This window comes from Vidua chalybeata, chromosome 10 (genome assembly GCF_026979565.1).
Source record: "Vidua chalybeata isolate OUT-0048 chromosome 10, bVidCha1 merged haplotype, whole genome shotgun sequence".
Classification (NCBI taxonomy): domain Eukaryota; kingdom Metazoa; phylum Chordata; class Aves; order Passeriformes; family Viduidae; genus Vidua; species Vidua chalybeata.
Window position 1 is genome coordinate 15,122,293 of NC_071539.1, and position 19,465 is coordinate 15,141,757.

The window sequence follows — 19,465 nt, forward strand, 5'->3', positions numbered from 1 at the left end:
AAAGTCATAAAGAAAACCTAAATTAGAAATGTTTAATACAGTGTGATGGAAAAAGCACATAGCAAATGTTTTACACACTGTTAATTTAGATTAAAAATCAGAATACTTTCTTAAAAAACACACTGACTGTGTTTTTGCCTACAATAGTACTTAGGAAACATTTTCTTTATCCTGGCAGTAAACTATGCAGTGTATCAGACCAGGTAAGGTGATCCTTTCAATTCAATTCATTTATCAATGGAAAAAGATTAAATGTTCCGTGTTTAGGGTATGATCTGCACCACTAAGTTTCTGTGCTCTGATCCAGACAACACTCAAATCATAGCAGATACATTTGTTGAAGTAGCATCTCCTGTTTGACTTGTGGAACCCCTGCAGTGAGCCTGACCATGCACTGCACCTTGAGCAGCCAGAGGCCTGCACCAAACCCACTCTGGTTTGGAGCAGATAAACCAAGTGAGTCATGTCCTGATGGACATGTTCTGTTCTGCAGGAGCATAGGGCATAACACACACACCATTCCAGTAAGTGCAACAGAAAGAAATCCTTCCAGTTTTTATTTGCCTATTCTCTGGACTACCCAGTCCTGCTGGCAGAGGGGACAGCGATTATTCTGTTTCACCCACAAGGACATGCAGCAATTGTGGAAGGAATGATTGCATTCTCCCCAAACCACTGAAAGAGAAGAAAGAACATGTTCCAGTCACACTCAGCTGTTCAATCAACTCCTACAGCAAGGTTCAAACTATCACTCTCAAATATTTACAGCCACTGGAAACTTTAGAGACAAAACAGGTCATCACTGATTTATCCACTGAGATTAGATTATTATGATCATCCTGATGATAGTGAGTCCCACCAACAAGCCTTTTACTTCCTTCCAAATATTAAAAAAATAAATGCATATATTCTCACCTTCTTGTATAAAATAACAGGGTTTTGTGACTGTATAAACACATTTAGGGATGTGTTCTGCCCAGGAAATAAGTGCAACTATTAAAGTTTTTCCCTTAATCTTCCCCAGTACCAAAATAAAGCCACTGCACTACTGACTCACTATCACACCAGAGCATATCACCAAATTCTCATACGAATGAATGCACTGTTTGAACTGAAATGTATGATAGCAAGGAGGCACATGTGACACAGTATATCGTCTTAAAATGGGACTTTTACAACAGGAGTTATTTGCAGGCTACAGTTGTTCCAACACTACAAAAATTGTTAACTGTTATCCATTTACTTCTGAATAATATTTTAAAATGTAGTTACTTTGCTTTTTTTCCTTATTAGCTCACATTTTCCTCACAAGAGCACAAGGGTACCAATCAAAGGAGTGCTGTAAATTATACTTTTTCCTGCCTATCTTAAATACTTAGCAAGCCAGTTAAGATATCTTGAACTTGAAAACCCTATTCCCATTAAAACAATCATCAAAAAACCCCAGTGCTTTTTTTGACAATACACTTCAAAATGCAAAGCTCAACAGTATGGAAAGGTTTACCACCGCTTTGTTGTGGTCATAAAGTTGTCATAAAGGTTTAAAGCAAATTCTTTGAGATAATTTTCACTATTTCCAATTTAAACACTCAGAATTAAGACCTTATTTTGCATACACTGGCACTGAAAGTATGACTATGTTTAAACTGAAGTGATTCCACTTTTGAAAATGAAAAGTGAACAGCCAAGCCGTTGCCTCCATTATCTCTGAATTATGAGTGGGAAAAATACCACATTCTAACTCAGACACACGTTTATTTCACAACAGGATTTTTACTTATACTGCCATTGTGCTTTCTGGCATGCACCTCTGAAGAAAAAAATCAGCTTTTACCTACCCATTTCAAAAATGTACATTATGATCTCAAATATGCTCACAATGAAAGAAACCTAAATCTCTTTGTTGTGTATGTGTTGACAGGAAATTGGAAGCTGTTTTGTTTTACAGCACAGCTGACATGAAAACTGATTTTTTTACTGCTCAAAAATAAAGCATAAAGTATTACTAATTTAGAAAGATGATACAATGTAGAACAAAACACCAGTTTACTTTTGAGCATTAATAAAATCAGTATTCCCTTCAAACTTTAAAATGCACCATACTGAGAGAAGCTTCAATTGAAAAACAAGCGAATGAAGTCACTACATACCAACACAATCTTCTTGTTTGTTTTCAGCTTGACATCTAAGACAGGCATCTAAAAGTAAACAAGAACAAACTCAATTTGATTCTCAGGATTCCATCTTAAGAATAGGTTTGTCAGAGGAAAATATAAACTCTAATACAAATTTACAGAAATAAAAAGTCTCAAGTTTTGATGTCTAGTTCAGCCGTTTAACATTAAATAGCCCCCTTAAATTCTAAAACTGCAAATTACAATGAAATATATATCTGAAAGAGATCAGAAGGACTCTGAACTCTCCAGCATGTTTTGTTTATTTTCCATTGCTTTGGTATTTTCATAACTTTTGCTGAAAAAAAGCCTTCTCCATTTTGTAGATATAAAAGCCCACAGATTTGTGCCAAGGCACTCAGGCATATTAAGACCAGAGAAAGCACAAAGCCAAACCCTAATTACAGGACTTTGTTTTTCAGATGTCAGCATTTCCTTTTAAGGAAGTCATTCACAATTTTGATTTTTTTTAGGCTGTGCATCTCTCCCCACAACTCCCACCACCTATTACTCTTTATAGTAGCCTCATTTGACAAGTACCTGCATTTAATTTTCACAGGAGTCACACACATACAAATATAGTAGTACATTTGATAAAATATGTTAATAAATACAGAACAATATCTAATTTAAAATATTTATCATCTTTATGCACTCCAGTCTGTGGCTTTAGGATTGGATGGAAGCTCCAGGACTCAACAAGATACAAGAGTGACAACTTCCAGGCTTCCCACTGTGCCGCACAATACAGTGGAAAAACACCTTTGCCCCAACATGGGCTGCCACAGACACACATGCACGAATCATGCACAACAGAAAGTGTTCAACTGTTATGTGAGCAAACACATCTTTATCTCTTCCAAAGAAAAGTGGACACTTAAACAAGTGTACTACAGGTTAAATCTGGCTTACATGTCAGTGGTTGGACCATATTCTCCCAAAAGACAAAACTATAATGTGCTACAGTAATTTAGATTTAGATTTGAGTATTTCTGCAGTCTCTGCCAGACAGGGCCAGTATTTGTATTTTAGGTTGATCTGCCCAGAGATTCCTCCTTTTCTCAGCTAATAGAGAACAAAGAGGAGAGAACTCTAAAACAGCTGCTCTTTCTTCATTGAGACAAAAGCAAAACTTTCCTGTTGTCTGTCTCTAAAACTTAGATTTCAACAGCAGTTAGGGGCCAAGCTGCTGGAAAGATTCAGCTGGAGTGCTTCAGCTTGTATCATGGTGTGTGGGACCCCACTGATCTGGGGTCACAGCAGAAAGTCTGGGGTCAAAGCAGAAAACCAGCTGCCCTGTTGAGCCCTAGAGTTGCAGTTTCAGACAGAAGCAGCACAGAGAGCCAAGGACAGAAATCACTGCCACCACACCTAAGTAATCTGTCCCCAATCCTACATCATAACCCCACAGGGGTCAGTCTGAAAGGCTAAGGACAGCAAAGCCAGTCCAGCTGCAATCCTGTGCTTCTCAGCTAACACCTCCGTTTTTGTCTCTTTCCCTTGTGCATCTAAGACCGCATTGGCTGAAGGAGTTAAACCAGCAGAAAATGGAGCCAGCTAACACCTCCTTCCCTGCGGAAGTCAAACTAACCTTCAACAAGTGCCAGTCTCAGTCTGGCACTGCCTCCCACCTAAGGTTACTGCAGACGCAGTGACTCTACAGGAGCCAGATCCGCTCTGGCAGGGTCAACACGAAATTGCTAAACTGAAGTCAGTAATCATCAAATTTCACATTCTAACAATGTGGTTTGTTCCCAAAAAATGGTTACTAGATTTTTTCAGATTTTTTTCCCTAGTTTCGGATTAAAAGTACTCCCTTGGTCTAGCAATGAAAAAATGAGACTCTTTTTGTTAACTTTTATAATAGCTCTAGCTAAGATTTTGTTAAGACTTTTTTTATAGTGTCCTGTAACAGCCTAGCTTACAGTGGGGATAAATACATTTTTAAAATTATGGTTTGCATGGCAAATGAAGCCAATTTCATATTTCCAGAGTGGTCTCTGTTTACTTTAAAAAAGCAAATAATCTTCAAAACATGCTTATGTAAAAGATCAACCTCCCACCACTTCAGCCTGCGCTGCACCTTTTTTCCTCTTGTACACCCTTTTGCTTTCTCTGTTCCACAGAAGGTTTCCAGCAAAATGATTTATGAGAAATGACAGAATTGTATATTTTGCCTCATTTATGTTAAGCCAAATGCTGACTTCATTTTCAGTATCATGGTTCCTGGCCCTACAAAAGCAAGGTGCTCTGGAGGGGATCTTGAGTCATTTGTCCTGCAGAAGTGTTACAGGCCTAACTGAAAGGACAGCTACACCTAGGGTGACTCAGCCCAAAAAAATTGTAAAAATTGGATATGCACACAAAGTAAAGGAAGAATTTAAACCGTTTTTGAAGAACCAAGATAAATATCATATTTGACAAATATGTCAGAAAACAGTAATATGAGTTAACAATGAAGGTGCTTTCAAACAGTCTCTGGATTTCAAAACCAAGTAAATTAACCCCTTACTCAATAGATTCCTCAGTACATTTGTGTGTGTTAAACTGCACCAGTAATCACGCTTGTGAAGTGTCAGACACCCCGGTTTAACAGATTTGAAAAATCAACTTTTATGTACATCTGTAACTGCGTCGTAGAAAAAACCCGAACAAAAACCCCTTAACAAAACCCACCCCATAAAGAGCAGCCCCACGCATGCAGCACTGGGTTCAGCTCGGCTCTAAGTCAGTGCTTGCGGGATTTGCCCGCAGACAAGCACCAGCCCTCATGACGAAGACGGCACTGCACGGGTCAGCGAGCAGCCGGCGGGGCCCAGGCCCTGCAGGGAGCGCGGCCCGGCCGGGCAGGGGGGCACTCTCTGCCCGACGGGGCCGCGTGTGGCCCCTGCAGCGCGGCGGCCCGGCCCCCGCGGGGCCCTCCTCCTCTTCTCCTCCTCCTCCGGGAAGGCGCGGAGGAGGAAGCGGAGGCGGGAGGGATCAGCCCCCCCTTCTGCCGGAAACCGCGTCTCTGCCCTGCGCCCGCCGTGCCCCGGGCGGCGGGCACGGCCCCAGGCCCGGCGCAGGCCCCGCGCCCCGCCGGCCCGGCCGGCGCTTACCCATAACCTGCACCCGGCAAATGGCGCAGGTGTCGCACTCCACGTCCCAGCTCCACATGGCCACCGCGTTCCACTTCTTCAGCGAGAACATCTTGTCGGGGCCGCCCGCCTTGGAGCCCGCGGAGCCCGGCAGCGAGTGGGGGGCGCCGGGCTCGTCCCCGTCCTCCACATCGGCCATGGCGGAGGGGCGGGGACGCGGCGGCCGCGCGGGCGGCAGCGCCACCCTCCGGCGGCGGCGGCAGCGCAGCCCCGCCCGCGGCGCGGGCAGCGGGACGGGCCCGGCGGCGGCGCGGGAAGAGCCCGCGGGGCGAGGAGCCCCTGCTCGGAGAGCAGAGCGTTCTCAGAGCCTTCAAGCACTTCTGGTGTTTCAGCAGGACACCTAGCAGGGGCCAAGTTGGCGTTGCTCATGAAGGATGTTCTCGTACGCAGAGTGCAAGTGAATCAGTCACAACTTCACCAGTGGTTTGGGCTGCCCTGAGTACGGGGAGACGACCCAATCTTCGAACCCGACACATTTCCTACGACTGCTGTGAAACACTTCAGCAGTGGCGTGCACCTTGACCACCTGGGTAATAAAGCAAAAAATAAAAATTATATTAAAGATTCTGTGTTTGCACATTACTCAACTATCAATTCAGAAGCACCTTGAACACTACTAAAGAGCATGGTAATAAGGTCTTTTAGCTTGGCTGATTCACACTTCTCTCGATCCACACTGTTCAATTCCCTTCGCCAGCTCCACTCCTTTAACTCATCATTGTATTCTGTCCATTTTAAAAAACCATCATGGCACTTCTGAATTTGAATTACTGGGACTAGATGTAATCCAGAAAGTTTAAAATATTTTTTAAAATTAAGTACATTTAATTTCTGCTACGTAAAATGTCAACTACCTCTAAATAGAGATTAAAAAAAAAAAAAAAAACTGTTGGAGTTTTGGGGTTTTTAGATTTATACAATTTGCCTTGTATCCCTGACTGATGCAATTCTTCTTCAGTTCTAAGAGGAAACTATGTCAGAGATTATAATTGTGTTTGAGTGCTATCAAACCACCACACGTGCTGTACACGATGCAAAGTCAAATATAAACTCCACTTACATTACCTGTGAAAGTAGAGCAAATATGACACAGGCACCTTTGACTCTGTCCATACTGCCTTAGAGAAATAAGTGATAGCTTCCCACCTAAAAATTATTTTCTTACTATTTTATCAGCTAAAGAGCTGTGTAAGAAAAATCCCAAGCCATTTTTGAGAAGTAGTTCTGGCAGTCTGTAACTCATCTGTCCCCTGCAGCCACACATGACATTAAGGAGGTGACACATGGGAGAGTGGCACAAACCACAACAGCTCTTTCAGAGGGTTTTCCCTATGGACATTGTCACTGGTTTTAATTGTAAGTAAAACCCACAATTTTTCAGACTGGGCATTTGCTAATCTCATTCACTGAAAACATTCCAAATTTAATACCTAAAAATGAGAACTTAAACCAAGTTCCTTTCAGCCCATCAAGGGATTGTTCAGCTAGAATTAAAGCCAATCGTGTGCTACAGAATGGGGAAAAAAAGAATGTTCGTAATACTAAGTATCCAAATTTGAAATATTGCTTTGTATTACATAACATATAATCAATTAAATTTCTGTCATAATTTCAAAGTAATGATGCGGTGTAATACATCAATTCTGACTGTCTCCATGTAAAAAATACTCATTCAAAACTCCAAGTGTTTGACACCCAACTTCTGTAACTGCCCTAAGTGTTCTGTTCATACTCTCCCATTTCAAATGAATATACAGATGCATCTTTGCTTTGTATGAACATTTTTATTTTCTATACACCTTTCTAAATTCTGAATATTGCACAGACAGTGGTTTAAAGGACATAAAATGCCTTGCATAGATTTTCACAAATTGTTTGAAAATAGCCTGATTCTGTTCCTTTTTTCCCCCTTTTTTTCTTTCCTCTTATAACTTTTTGACATTTTTGTTGTTTTCTTTTTCCAGTTTTTTTACTCCAAAACATAGAATTGAAAATATTTTTATTGACAACATGGATGAAGGTACTGAATCTTTCATTAGTAAAATGTGCAGACAACACTAAGCTGGGGGCATGTGTTGATCTGTTGGAAGGTAGGAGGGCTCTGCAGAGAGACCAGGAACAGTTGGATGGATGGGCAGAGCCCAGTAAGATGAAGCTTGTAAGTCCAAGTGCTGAGTCCTGCATTTTGGCCACAATAACCCCCTGCAACGCTATAGGCTGGGGACGGAGTGGCTGGGCAGTGCCCAGGAGGAAAGGGACCTGGGGGTACTGGTCGACCGCCAGGTGAGCCAGCAGTGTGCCCAAGTGGCCAAGAAGGCCAATGGCTCCTGGCCTGTATCAGGAATCGTGTGGCCAGCAGGAGCAAGGAGGTCATTCTGCTTGGCACTGGTGAGGGCACACCTTGAGTGCTGTGTCCAGTTCTGGCCCCTCAGTTTGGGAAGGACATTGAGATGCTTGAGTGTGTCCAGAGGGCAACGAGGCTGGTGAGGGGCTGGGAACACAAGCCCTGTGAGGAACAGCTGAGGGAGCTGAGGGTGTTTAACCTGGAGAAAAGGAGACTCGGAGGTGACCTTATCACTCTCTACAACTCCCTGAAAGGTGGCTGTGGTCAGGTGGGGTTGGTCTCTTTCACCAGGCAGCAACTGGCAGAATGAGAGGACACAGTCTTAAGCTGCAGCAAGGGAAATACAGGTTGGATATTAGGAAAACTTTTTTTACAGAAGGAGTGATAAAGTCCTGGACTTGTCTGCCCGGGGAAGTGGTGGAGCCACCATCCCTGGATGTGTTTTAAAAAGACTGGATGTGGCACACAGTGCCATGGTTTAGTTTAGGTGTTAGGGCATGGGTTGGACTCAATGATCTTGAAGGTCTCTTCCCACCTAGTGATTCTATGATTCTGTGAAAATTATTTTTATTAAAAACAAAGCCTTGACAAAAATGTCAGTTTTATGATAATGCAAAGAACAGTTATGTAAGTATGTGTTTATCTTGGCCAACTGATGCATGTACTGGACTGTATTATCCCACTTACTGTTTGTTCTGTCAATAGATTAACATATATCAAAACACTCAAGGACTGTGTCAATTTATCTGCCAAAGAAAACAATTTAAGCATACTTCTATACCAAAACTATTTCTTAAACTCTGGTTATCTGTGTCTCTCTGCGCCTCTTTCCCAATAGGAATATGCTACATGGGTCTATTAATGGCCAGTAGGGCTGAGACTTGGCTACAGTGGGGCTGCAAGAGGAAGAGAGCACAGGGAACAGTGCTGTATGAGCATACCACCACCTCTGACAAACCCACCTGTAGCACCTCCTAAGGGTTTACTGAAGCTGCCAGAGGCGATTGCCAAAATGGAAAACAGACTCCAATGCTGACAGGTACAGTTTCTGTGAAACAGAAGCATGTAGCAGGCATGCAGAAATATAAAGGAAATCACAAGAGGAGTTAGGGAAACAATGTATTAGTGGAATAAACTGCATGCTTTTGCACTGGGAAGATCTCACTGGATGGGAAGAAATCGCACAACCATATTGCTGCACAGCATAGCAAAGGGAACCCAATATTCCTATAAATCTGTGATTGCGCATGAACTTCACAGAAGTCCGGGAATGAGCTCAAAGGCTGAGAAGTAGCAATAATTCCAGTTCTTAAATGCATTGTGCTTTACTCTTCAAGTGAAACAAAAGAACATTCATGACACATAATAAACAGAAGGGAAATCCTTACAAAAGTTATTAAAAAAAAAAACCCTTAATGACTTCTGCACAGGAACCTCTCTGCTTAAATGGAAAACCCTGTGTCACAGGAGACTAAAGAGATCCTGACTTTGCTGAGCTGCTTTAATCAAGTCTAAATCCTTGGAACTTCTCCATTCTTCACACAACAGCCTGGCTCATCCATCTTTCCTTCTGCAGCAGAGATTAAAAACCAGAGGCACAAAGACCCCTGACTGCCTTATGAAATTCAATACTGTGTTTTTGTTTGCTAATTGTCTTACTCTGGAGTAAAACTCAGCTATTACTATTACCTCAGTGCTGATTTTCAGGTTAGATGTCTATCTCATATCCATTCTTTAATTTAGAAAACCTATGAAGATAAAATTTTGCCTATTTTAACTGTAGTTAGCTGTTTGAGAATGGAGCTGCATTCTGAATTGAAAACTGGAAACCAAATTATGTTGTTCTGTTGCTGTGCAAGGGCACAGCCCCCTCTATTTTGAAGTATGGACACTTCTTATAAATTTGTGAGGTAGCAGTCTGTCTTACTATTTTTAACATCCCTCTGATATTTGGATCCTGCCTAGTATCAGGATGGACCCCAAAAGCCACTCTTTAACAAATCCAGCCCTCCAATCCACACCAGAACTTCCCTCCTCAAAAAAAAAAAAAAAAAAAAAAAAAAAAAAAAAAACAAAAAAAAAAAAACCCTAAAACCCCCCCAAAAATTAAAAACACTACAAAAAGAAGCCATGTAACTTGCCTATAGAAACTCCCTTTACTTACATATTTAAAGTACTGGAAGGTGTTGCACAGGTAAACTTTATCTTCTAATTATTCACCTTTGCAGATGTTATATCCTGTGCACCATGTCACAACTCATTTTTTTTTACCTTGACCTACTTTTCTATTTTTAGATTTTGGCCAAGGTAGTGCCAAAAATATGCATTTAAAATTCAAGTATATATAAAAATAATAATAAAATAACAAACTCATATAAATGTCACACCGTGACAGAATGGAAGAACTCAGCTGGAATATAAATTAACTACTCAGGAGAAAGCTAGATGAATTATTTTGGTCATCACAGAAATCATTGTTTTGTGTTTCAAAAAGTTCTATCTTTCCTCTTGGACTTTTCAAATTTGCATTGCTTACAAAGCTTAGTGCCTTCTGTTACCCAGTATGGAAAGAAGAGACCGAATTGTAGGTACTTCCCCTTCTTTCATTAAGTACTTTAAAGGTCTGTGGATGCAAGATGCAGCTAATTGTCAGGTCTGTATTACTGCATTACTGCAGATCACTTGATTCTTAAAGGGGAGTTTCCCTGCTTTTTCCAGGCTTGTTTCCGCGTCCTGCAGCAGCAGCGTCCCAGCGAGGGCTGAGCTAAACACCGGGAGCTCCAGCTGAGCTCCCAGCAGCTGCTGCAGTGAGTGACCCTCTGGAGCGCTGCCGGTGGCTGCTCCGGGAGGGAAGGGCTGCTGCCTTTGGAGCCTTTGCTGTCCAGGATACACACATCAGCCTCTCTCCTGCTGCTGGACACACTGTGGTTTGCCACCATAAAGCACGGCATATCCTGGATCTTTGGAGAAATCAGAGGGACCAGGTAAGAGATTTTTACCTGTAAGTCTTGAATTCAAGTCGCACAGTGGGTTAACTTTGGCTGTTCTATGATCCTCTCGGCTTTTTTTTCCCCTGTGTACGAGGAATGACCAAAAATAAAAGATGAAAGTGGGGAACAAATTCACAACCCCTTAAAGCAAACTAATTGTTTGGGTCCATAAAGTTTCTAAAATCGGTATAATGATTTACATCCTCGTTTTGGTGAAATTGTTAACTAGACTTCATACAACTGCCATGGCATTTGCAATAGTAATTATGCTAAAACAATGATGGACTCAAACACTTAAAAATCTTGATCATACAAGACTTTCTATGGAAAATTGTATTAAGCAAGATGGATGAATTTTATTATTTACCCATAAACATTTATTAACATAAAGAATATTTTTAAAGCATTTCAGCAAGGTCATATATTTGCTTTTATTTTAAAAAGTTTACCCAAAATATTATTACCAAGAATATCTAATTAAAATTCCTAATTTCTCTAATTAAATACTTACAAAGCACAGTCTTTCCTGAACACTGTAGCCACTGGATCTTTTAAAATCTTATTCTCATTGTAAAGCAACTGATTATCAACGTTTTTGTCCCTGATTTAGGTACATAAAGTGCCTTTCTAAGTAATTTAGCTGAATTATAGGCTATATTCCCAATTCTCACAACACTGCTCTTCAGCTCTGATTTTTTTTTTTTAATATTGTTTATTATGATGAATCTCAGGAATACACAAATATTTCAGCAGCAGTCTCATCACAGCTGGATACAGTAACACTGATATACTCTCCTTATTGCTATTAAAGAAATTCTGGTTTATTTAATGTGCATAAATCACATCAACCTTCGTTACACATACTTCTGTAAGTATTTGTAAGAACTTCAAGTGAACTGCATGCATTTGTCAATTTTACTAGAAGTTGCCTGTTACTGGGATCTTATTGACCTGATGTGGATTTGATGTGTATGCTATTTTAAAAACAATACAGGATCTGTCCTTATCACATGTGAGTAAGTGTTGCAAATTTTGTCATACAGATGACCAGGAATTAAAGATAATTTATTGTAAAGCATGTATCATATATTTATTAATAAAATCATTTAGATTAGAAAAGACCTTTAAGATCATCAAGCTCAACTGTTAACCCAACACTGCCAAGTCTAGCACTAAACAATGTCCCTGGCACATCTACAGATCTGAAATGGGAATGCCTTTTTGGTGTCACAGGTTAGAGAAAACTCAGGTTAGTGGAATGGTTAGAGAAGGCAGTATATTAGCAGAGAAAAGAAAGGATCAATCTGATATAATCATTACAGAACACGTGCAATTCCTTTTTTAATGTTCACAGAAAAAAAATTCCTACTGTACTTCCAACTTCATATTAATATTCTGTATTCCTCTGCTTTCTAATCTCTGCAAATTAATGTAGTGACCACTTATACTGGGCCTTAATACATCTTACCTCAGATTAATCAAAATTAATTCCAAAATTGCTGGGAGGTTTGCACTCTAACTCCTGACAAAAGCTTCCATGCTGGCAACAAAGGACAACAGGTCAGTTCTCTGCACAAGGAAACAAAACACCTCAGGACATTAAAAAAACTTGTGCAAAACTTCCTTATAAAAAATGCCCGAAAGAACAGCAGAGGAGAGTGGGTGGCAAGAAAGTGCCCAGATTACATAAAGAAAGCAGATTGAGAAAAGTAAACATTTTTTGCTTTCTATATGCAATATATTTTAAATAGTTCTGACCAATTGTACAGGTTAGGTGACTCATTTTTTATTCTTTTTACACTGATTTGTGTTCCATTACCTGTGCTGTGTACCAGTACAGGTAATGGAACACAAATCAGTGTAAAAAGAATAAAAAATGAGTCACCTAACCCTAACAACACAGTACCAGCTATCTTTCAGCTCAGCAGACTAATCATTACAAACTTCATAAGCACTGTCAAATTCCCAAGGCTTCTCTGCATGCTCTTACTAAACGATGAACCAGCACTTATCTCTCCAGCCACCAATTTAGAATGCAACACTGCTGCAGATGCCACGTCCCCAGGGCAATTCTGGTGCGTTCTGCCCCCACCATCCATTAGGTTTCTCTCTTTATACCCAAGTCCTGTATGTAACCCCCATTCATTAAGGTAAATGCTAACATTTTAAACAGCCAGGCCTCACAGGAAACACACAGCTTATCTCAGGTTTGTTGGAATTTATTTCTGAGTTATTCTCAAGCAATGTTACAAAACATTTTAATGTCTTGATAAGAAAATAAAATTTAAATAAAAATACATTCAACAATACATCATCATAATAACATTAAAACTTTTACAATCCTAACAGAACTAATTACTGAATAACATCACTTTTCTAGACTAATCAAAATGAATGCAACTTCTATTATTAATCATCCTACTTGTACCTAATTAAATTCTAGAACATCTACTGTACTTTAAAACATTATAAAATGAGAAATCAAATCTTAATGGTCACAAATATTCAGTGGCCTTCTGGGTTTTTTTCTCAATATTCCAATACCAAAGCAAAACAAAAAGTGCATATTATAAAACCCCAACATAGCAAGAGTATACTACTCAATTTTTCATAAATTTTACTTTGAAAACAACAGAAAATGGCTCCAAGGAAGAGTTTGCCACAGGGTTAATTCATATACAACAAAACTTAATTCTGACACTCAACCACATTCAGCTTTGTTTAATGGCAGTTTTTGATTAACGGCAATTAATCTTTACCTTGGCAAAACACATTTATTTGCATTGCTGTATTCTCCCTCAGTTTTAACTGTTGGCAAATAAAAGTCCCATTGAACACATCAAATGTGTAAAAGAGGAAAAGGCAAAACCAGCTGACATTATTAAATGATTGAGATGTTGCAGATCCTAGTACTGAATCCCAGTTATTCTGAAGTATCTTGGTATTAAACCAAAGTAATTTTAACAAGTTACATTCATTCCAAAGAAATTTCAATCCTGTCTTGTCACCTTGCTTCCATTATAGAAAGCCTTCTTACAACAGTACAATAAATGTGTGGTAATTTCAACGCCTTACTCTTTCAAGCATTGTGGATTTCTATTCTAAGTTACATTCCTAATTAATGTCGACAAATTGTGATTGGAAAAACAAAACAAAACCAAAACAAGACCCCACAAAACAACAAAATACCCCACAGAAAATGCTTTAAAAATAAGAGTACCACATACAGCTTTTATTAAAAATAATATTCAAAGGAGTACCATTGCATTTAATACTGATGAAGCAAAGTTGCCACAGTAATACCTTTGCTTCTTCCTGGTTATATACATATACTTTTTCCCAGCAGAAAACTAACTTCTTAGTCAAAGTGAGCAAAAATTAATCTTACTGAAGTCAGGAATGCCAGTTTAAAATTGTGTTAAGTGGCAAATACGAATCCATGTAACTAAAGATACAAAAATATTCACTGAAGCATTGCTTAAAGACAAAACAATGTTGATCATTCAACTGATCATAACAAGCAGATACTACAAAGTATCTAAAAATAATCTGGGATAGTCCAGATATCTAAAGTGCTTTGAGTGATTGTAATAGAGATTATTTATTAGATTTGTAGTCAAAAGTTGAGCTGGACGTAGTTATTACTTTTTATAAAAACAAGAAATTAAATCATACAAGGGATGATGTTAATTGATCAGTACTTAACCACAATTTGTTCACGCTTAAATTTTTCTATCTGTAGGCAAACCTATTTAACAAGAATGTTACTACCCTGCATTTCTTTTTAGATTAAGAAAAAGTATGTACCTTAAAAAATGCTAAAGAAAATAGATAGTGGTCTAATGTCACTCCATATATTACTCACTTCAAATGTAAACAAGAGGTACAACGTAAGTTCCCTGATTTCTTCTTTAGCACTTAGTAACACAACTAACACTGGTATCTGCTGTCCAGATTATTTGCAGCATACTGCATGGTTCTGTAGAACTTCAACTGTAGACAAATCAAGTCCTGACAACACCTAATACAAGAAAAAAATAAATTAAATGTATCGAGTGTGAAGCTTCAGATCTTTTCCACATCATAAGATCTTGGGATTTCTATTTCGAGATCCGTATCAGCAGGGCAGGCACTCATGGTAAACTCATGCAAGTTTGCAGTGTATGTACTGAGATGTAATCCAACCAACAAATGCAGTGTGGATTTTCTTCCATGAAAAAGCTTATTTGTTTAGAAAGTTCTTTCCAATAAGACAACAATGGCAAAACAACATTTAGATTTATTCACATCTGTTATTTCAAGAACCTGGAACTTCAAGTTCTTCAGCAAAATGAGAATAAACCTTGAAGATTGGATTTCCAAGAAGGTATCTTTCTATTAAATATTAAATAGATTGTCAACACAACTAGCATTTATGTTCATTCTTAAATATTTTGCAAAAATGCATATAATGAATTAAAAAAAAAAGAAAACCAACAAAAAACCAAAACACTCCAGAACATTTCCAGTTTCTTTTTTCATCCAAGTGGTCCAGTTTGTTTTAGTTAGGAAACCTTTCCAACAATCGGATTTTCTCTGCAAAAAACCAAATTATATGTAAATACTTTTAAGATTAACATTTGCTTTCTAGTTCTCATCATGCAATTTTAATTTATCAAGCAAAATAACCAGTTCTACCATTAATTGTGAAATTTAGTGATTTGCAAAAACCTCAGTTTACTTTCACATGGGACTTCTAAATCACAGACAATTTTTCTGAACAACTTGGGTCAAACACTAACCTAAGCAAACCAAATCAGGGTGAGAGCTTTTTTTTCCTGGACAATCAATCCTTATTGATGCAAAGAAGAAATCTAAAAACTTGCTAGTGGTGTTCCAGAGGCATAAGCCAGGAATGAAGAGAATTAAAGCCATGTGCTCTGGAACAACAATGTACTCCAAAGAACAGGTTTTTTACCATCACAAGAAATAGTATTTATCATTGAGTATGGCAAGTGAAATACAAACAGTAAATATGCTACCTGAAAGATATGTTTCTGCAGTAAAATTCTGACAGTTTCATATAACTTGATACTTCAATTATTTAACCAAAAATTTTGAAAAAACAGTATTAAAAGGCAGGCATACTGTTATGGATAAACTTTGTGTGCACTTCAAATGTTAAGTTGCCAGGAAACAAAAGAGTCACTGCATCCACTTACAGGAATCTCAACAGGAACAGATGAATCTGTATCAGAAGAACTTGGATCTTCAACAACTGGTAAAAAGCTGCACTACTACAAATGATGTACCTTATTTTCTCCATGTCTGTGTTGTCTAGCTCTACCTTTACCTTCATTATCTCTACCCAAACAAGTCTGGCCTCGCCCCATGATTGATTTTTTTCACAATACACGTTTATCAATGCCAAAATTACATAAGATACTTACTCACTACCATATTTGGCACTAGATGATCTCTTCTTCTGGTATTTTTCATGTGATTCATTCAGCTTTTCTACTATATCTATTATCTGCTGAAGTGTATGAAAAGTGGCTACAGAATCTTCTATGGTGAAGTTAGAATAATCATCTGGTTCTTTCCGAGGACCTTGGTAGACTGCTATACTTCCACAAGCCTCTACAAAAAACCACAATAATCCCATTTAGAATTTCAACAATTAAAAAACAAATCTAACTCCCATGCAAATGCTAACTCCAACATTCTGAAATGTAAAGTTATTCTGGCTTATACATAAAATGGATTAAGATAAAAGCAGGAGGCAGTATCAGTTAAATGTATTTACAATTCTGTAGCTTATTTTCTGCTAGCTGTGTTCAGCATCTTGAGCATCCATCTCTCTCCTCTTCACTTTAAGAGAAGTTCAGTGCTTTCTTACAGCAAAACCATGTCTAATATAATTCATCACATAGTCAGGAAAGGGACAACAAAGGCAGAAAAGCATCACCTACAGCTGCAGTTTAAACTATTAAAATATTACATATATGAAAATTCAATTAGAACAATGCCTGATATCTATTGTAAAGAAATGCCTGAAGAACATCAGACATCAGGGCACTTAGAAGATAAAAATTCAATCTTTTCCTCTACTTTCTATTTTTTTCGGGTAAATCATTAAATTCAGTTAATTGTTCAAAATTATATTCTTGGCCTAGAGAATTAGAACTGAGTATCAGTGTAATTCTTCTTAATTATCATCTGAGTACCTTCCAGCTTCTGTAGTTTAGACCTGTTGATAGTGAAAAGTGAGTAAATTCTTTCTGTCTCTCTGTCGCCATCAATCTCAATTTGAGTATCAGCAGGAACATCTCTAAAAGGTGAGCCAAGACAGGTAATCAATATCAGTAATTCTTGAAAGCAAGCAGAAACTGATTCTTTATCATTATGCATAGTCTTTTAATAAGTTTATCACTCACAGACAGTTTCACAAAACTTAGTTTGTAGTTTATATAACCTACCCAGTAAAGGATAATTTATTTTTAAAAGAAATCACAGCATTTTTTTGTTTTCAGAAATCAGTAGCTTCTAAAAAGACATGAAAACATTTTAAGATGTTATTAATTTTTCTGACGTACCCACAAAACCCAAATGATTGTCAGAATCTACATCCAAGATTATTTAGCTGACTTTCTTAGGGCACTCCTTTAAAATATGTGAAGTCCAAATAAAAAAGTGGTTGTCTAAAACAAGAGAAAGTCATTAAGGAGAAAAGACTTCCAGGCTGAACTTCCTGCAGCAAGTATTTTAATTATTTCATACAGATGATCTAGGTGTGTCCTATTTCTGCATTCAACCTGACATCTGAATTAAATCTATTATTCTGCCTGCAGAGATCTCAGCCACCGGATATTTGTGATTTTCATGATGAGCAGGTTACCTCCACAGGGTGGCACACAAAGTAATAGAGAAATCCTGCCTTATCACTGTGGCAGGTCTTTGTGGCATCACTTGCTGAATTAGACAGGGAAAGCCTTGCTTCCCTGCTTTCAAGCTGCAGAGTGACTCCCGCACTCCTGGAGGGACTCACGCGGTGCAGCGAGCGCAGCCCTCCGTGCTCTCCGTGGTGGCCTTGCAGCAGAGCCAGTTCCCGTTCAGGAAAGCAGAGGGGTGGTAAAAGCTCAGCCTCTTCTGGTTGCACCTCGTTACCCGGCAAAGAGCCTCTATCCACTCACTGGCTTCTACACAGTTATTTGCTTGGATATAGAGTGGCTTTTCTCCATGAAGTACTTGAAACATCTGTAGAAGAAAGACATTATTCTGCTGAGTAAAAAAATCCAGTTACTGAGCAACTTCAAATATGTCAAAATAGATTTCAGTGCTCAGGCAATTCCACAAACTCTAATTTAAAGACAGAAAGTGAGACAAGGGAGAACAGCAGACTTTTCATCTCTTTCAACTACACAGAAGAGAAAAGCCCCGCCAGAAGAGCTCCCTGTGTTCTCATCTAAGAAAGATCCCTTATAAACTAAAACAGGATGCATCTTCTGTCATCTTCATCCACAGATCTTTAAGTGTGGCCCTACATTTCATGACGCATGACCTTCATGCTTCTGCAACAGATGATTCCCAGAAGTCTCTCCTTTAGCCATCACTGGCCTTAGTGACAGCTGTTCTTTTATCACTGCCTCAGATGTTTGGATTGACGTAAGAATAGAAATAACCGATGTGTTCCAGGGCCAGAATGAATGAGCACAGACAGCTCATCAGTCTCAGCTGATGAAGGGATTGGTGGAAGTTCTCACCAAAAGGAATAAACACAAGTTTGGTAAAATACATTTCTAGTAGTATATAATATAATTTAAAGTGCTTTGTACTAAAGTCATGTAGTTTTAACCTTCATTCCAGAAATTTGGCAAGGGGGGCAAAGTCAAAATCAGTCAGAAAACTTGGTGCAGATAGCCAAATTTCCAGGTTAATTTCCATGTTAAGAATACTTGGAGATACTGCATACAGTTTGTTATTCCTGATGCATAAAAGACTTTTTGTTAAAGTGTTCAGTAATGGGCTTTCATTAACTCTGTAAGCTAATTAGAATCTTTTATTTAAAGAACATATCAAAAATTACATATAAACTATCTTTTGACCCACATTTTTCTTGTTGAAGGAGCTCTCATCAAGTTTCTCCACTGCAAGGATGTTTTTGATTGGAATAGTGAAAATTGGTTCTTTATCTGTAAAAAATTGTAAACAGAGGAGTGAAGCAATCTTTAAGAACTATTTTATAATCTCAGGGCACTGACATTGCAGTTCATGCTCTAAAAATATGCATTTTTATTATTGATAAAATAGGCATGAATCAGACAGAAGCCTCAATTAATCAAGGCAAAAGTAACTAAAATAAATCATAGGTATTTTAGGAAAAGAGAAAAATGATGCACTTTTAAAAGTACAAAAAAGCTAGAAACACTTGGACAATATTGAAAAATAAAAATAATTGTAAAATAAACATTATTTACCTTGCTGTTTGTGGTATGTGAATTCTCTACTTGTTAGACAGAACCATCGTTTCTTGAAATTCTTTTTACCGATCCGAGTCCTTCCCTGAGCTCTTTTGTACATTTCTCTGTAAAGATAGAATCAAATGAAATGCAACCATTAGTCTTCAAAACCATTTCTTGAGATACGACATTATTGTTCATCATGTAAAAATCTACTTCACTGTACATTAAAAAAAACCTACTACTTGTTCACAACACATCCTCAAGATTACCTCCCAATGGTGATTGTGTGCAGGCTTCCAAAACAGGAAAAGAGTTTGAAAAACACACAGTTCAGACCACTGCTTGTAGCAGTAAATTTGGAGTGGATACATAACTTGTT

The 19,465-nt window shown here is 38.5% G+C and overlaps 2 protein-coding genes across 3 annotated transcripts in view; both read right to left on the reverse strand.

Annotated features, from left to right (window-relative positions):
• Positions 1–529: 529 nt before the first annotated feature.
• Positions 530–5,504, reverse strand: RNF7 (ring finger protein 7). Of its 2 annotated transcripts, none has more exons than XM_053951535.1 (3): positions 5,280–5,504; positions 2,151–2,198; positions 530–675 (listed from the first exon to the last, which is right to left on the reverse strand). In XM_053951535.1, the coding sequence occupies exons 1-3, from the start codon at positions 5,448–5,450 to the stop codon at positions 619–621; spliced, it is 276 nt and encodes a 91-aa protein (XP_053807510.1). In that variant the 5' UTR covers positions 5,451–5,504; the 3' UTR covers positions 530–618. The 2 variants fall into 2 exon arrangements, with proteins under 2 accessions (XP_053807510.1, XP_053807509.1); XM_053951534.1 differs by having other exon boundaries at positions 5,273–5,496.
• Positions 5,505–12,855: 7,351 nt separating this feature from the next.
• RASA2 (RAS p21 protein activator 2) overlaps positions 12,856–19,465 on the reverse strand; it is a 45,807-nt gene continuing 39,197 nt past the window's right edge. Inside the window, exons 19-24 of the mRNA XM_053952009.1 lie at positions 19,102–19,208; positions 18,734–18,816; positions 17,673–17,881; positions 16,852–16,955; positions 16,075–16,264; positions 12,856–15,220 (exon numbers count right to left, since the gene is read on the reverse strand). Of these exons, the coding sequence (XP_053807984.1) occupies positions 15,190–15,220; positions 16,075–16,264; positions 16,852–16,955; positions 17,673–17,881; positions 18,734–18,816; positions 19,102–19,208 (724 nt within the window). The 3' untranslated portion in view covers positions 12,856–15,189. The remainder of the gene's footprint in view (positions 15,221–16,074; positions 16,265–16,851; positions 16,956–17,672; positions 17,882–18,733; positions 18,817–19,101; positions 19,209–19,465) is intronic.

Excerpts from the sequence above, each read along its gene's own strand:
- RNF7 (XM_053951534.1), bottom strand. The coding sequence starts at position 5,450 with ATGGCCGATGTGGAGGACGGGGACGAGCCCGGCGCCCCCCACTCGCTG. Across the intron at positions 2,199-5,272 it reads TTGCCGGGTGCAGGTTATGG|ATGCCTGTCTTAGATGTCAA; the intron begins GTAAGCGCCGGC and ends GTTTACTTTTAG. Across the intron at positions 676-2,150 it reads CAAACAAGAAGATTGTGTTG|TGGTTTGGGGAGAATGCAAT; the intron begins GTATGTAGTGAC and ends CTTCTCTTTCAG.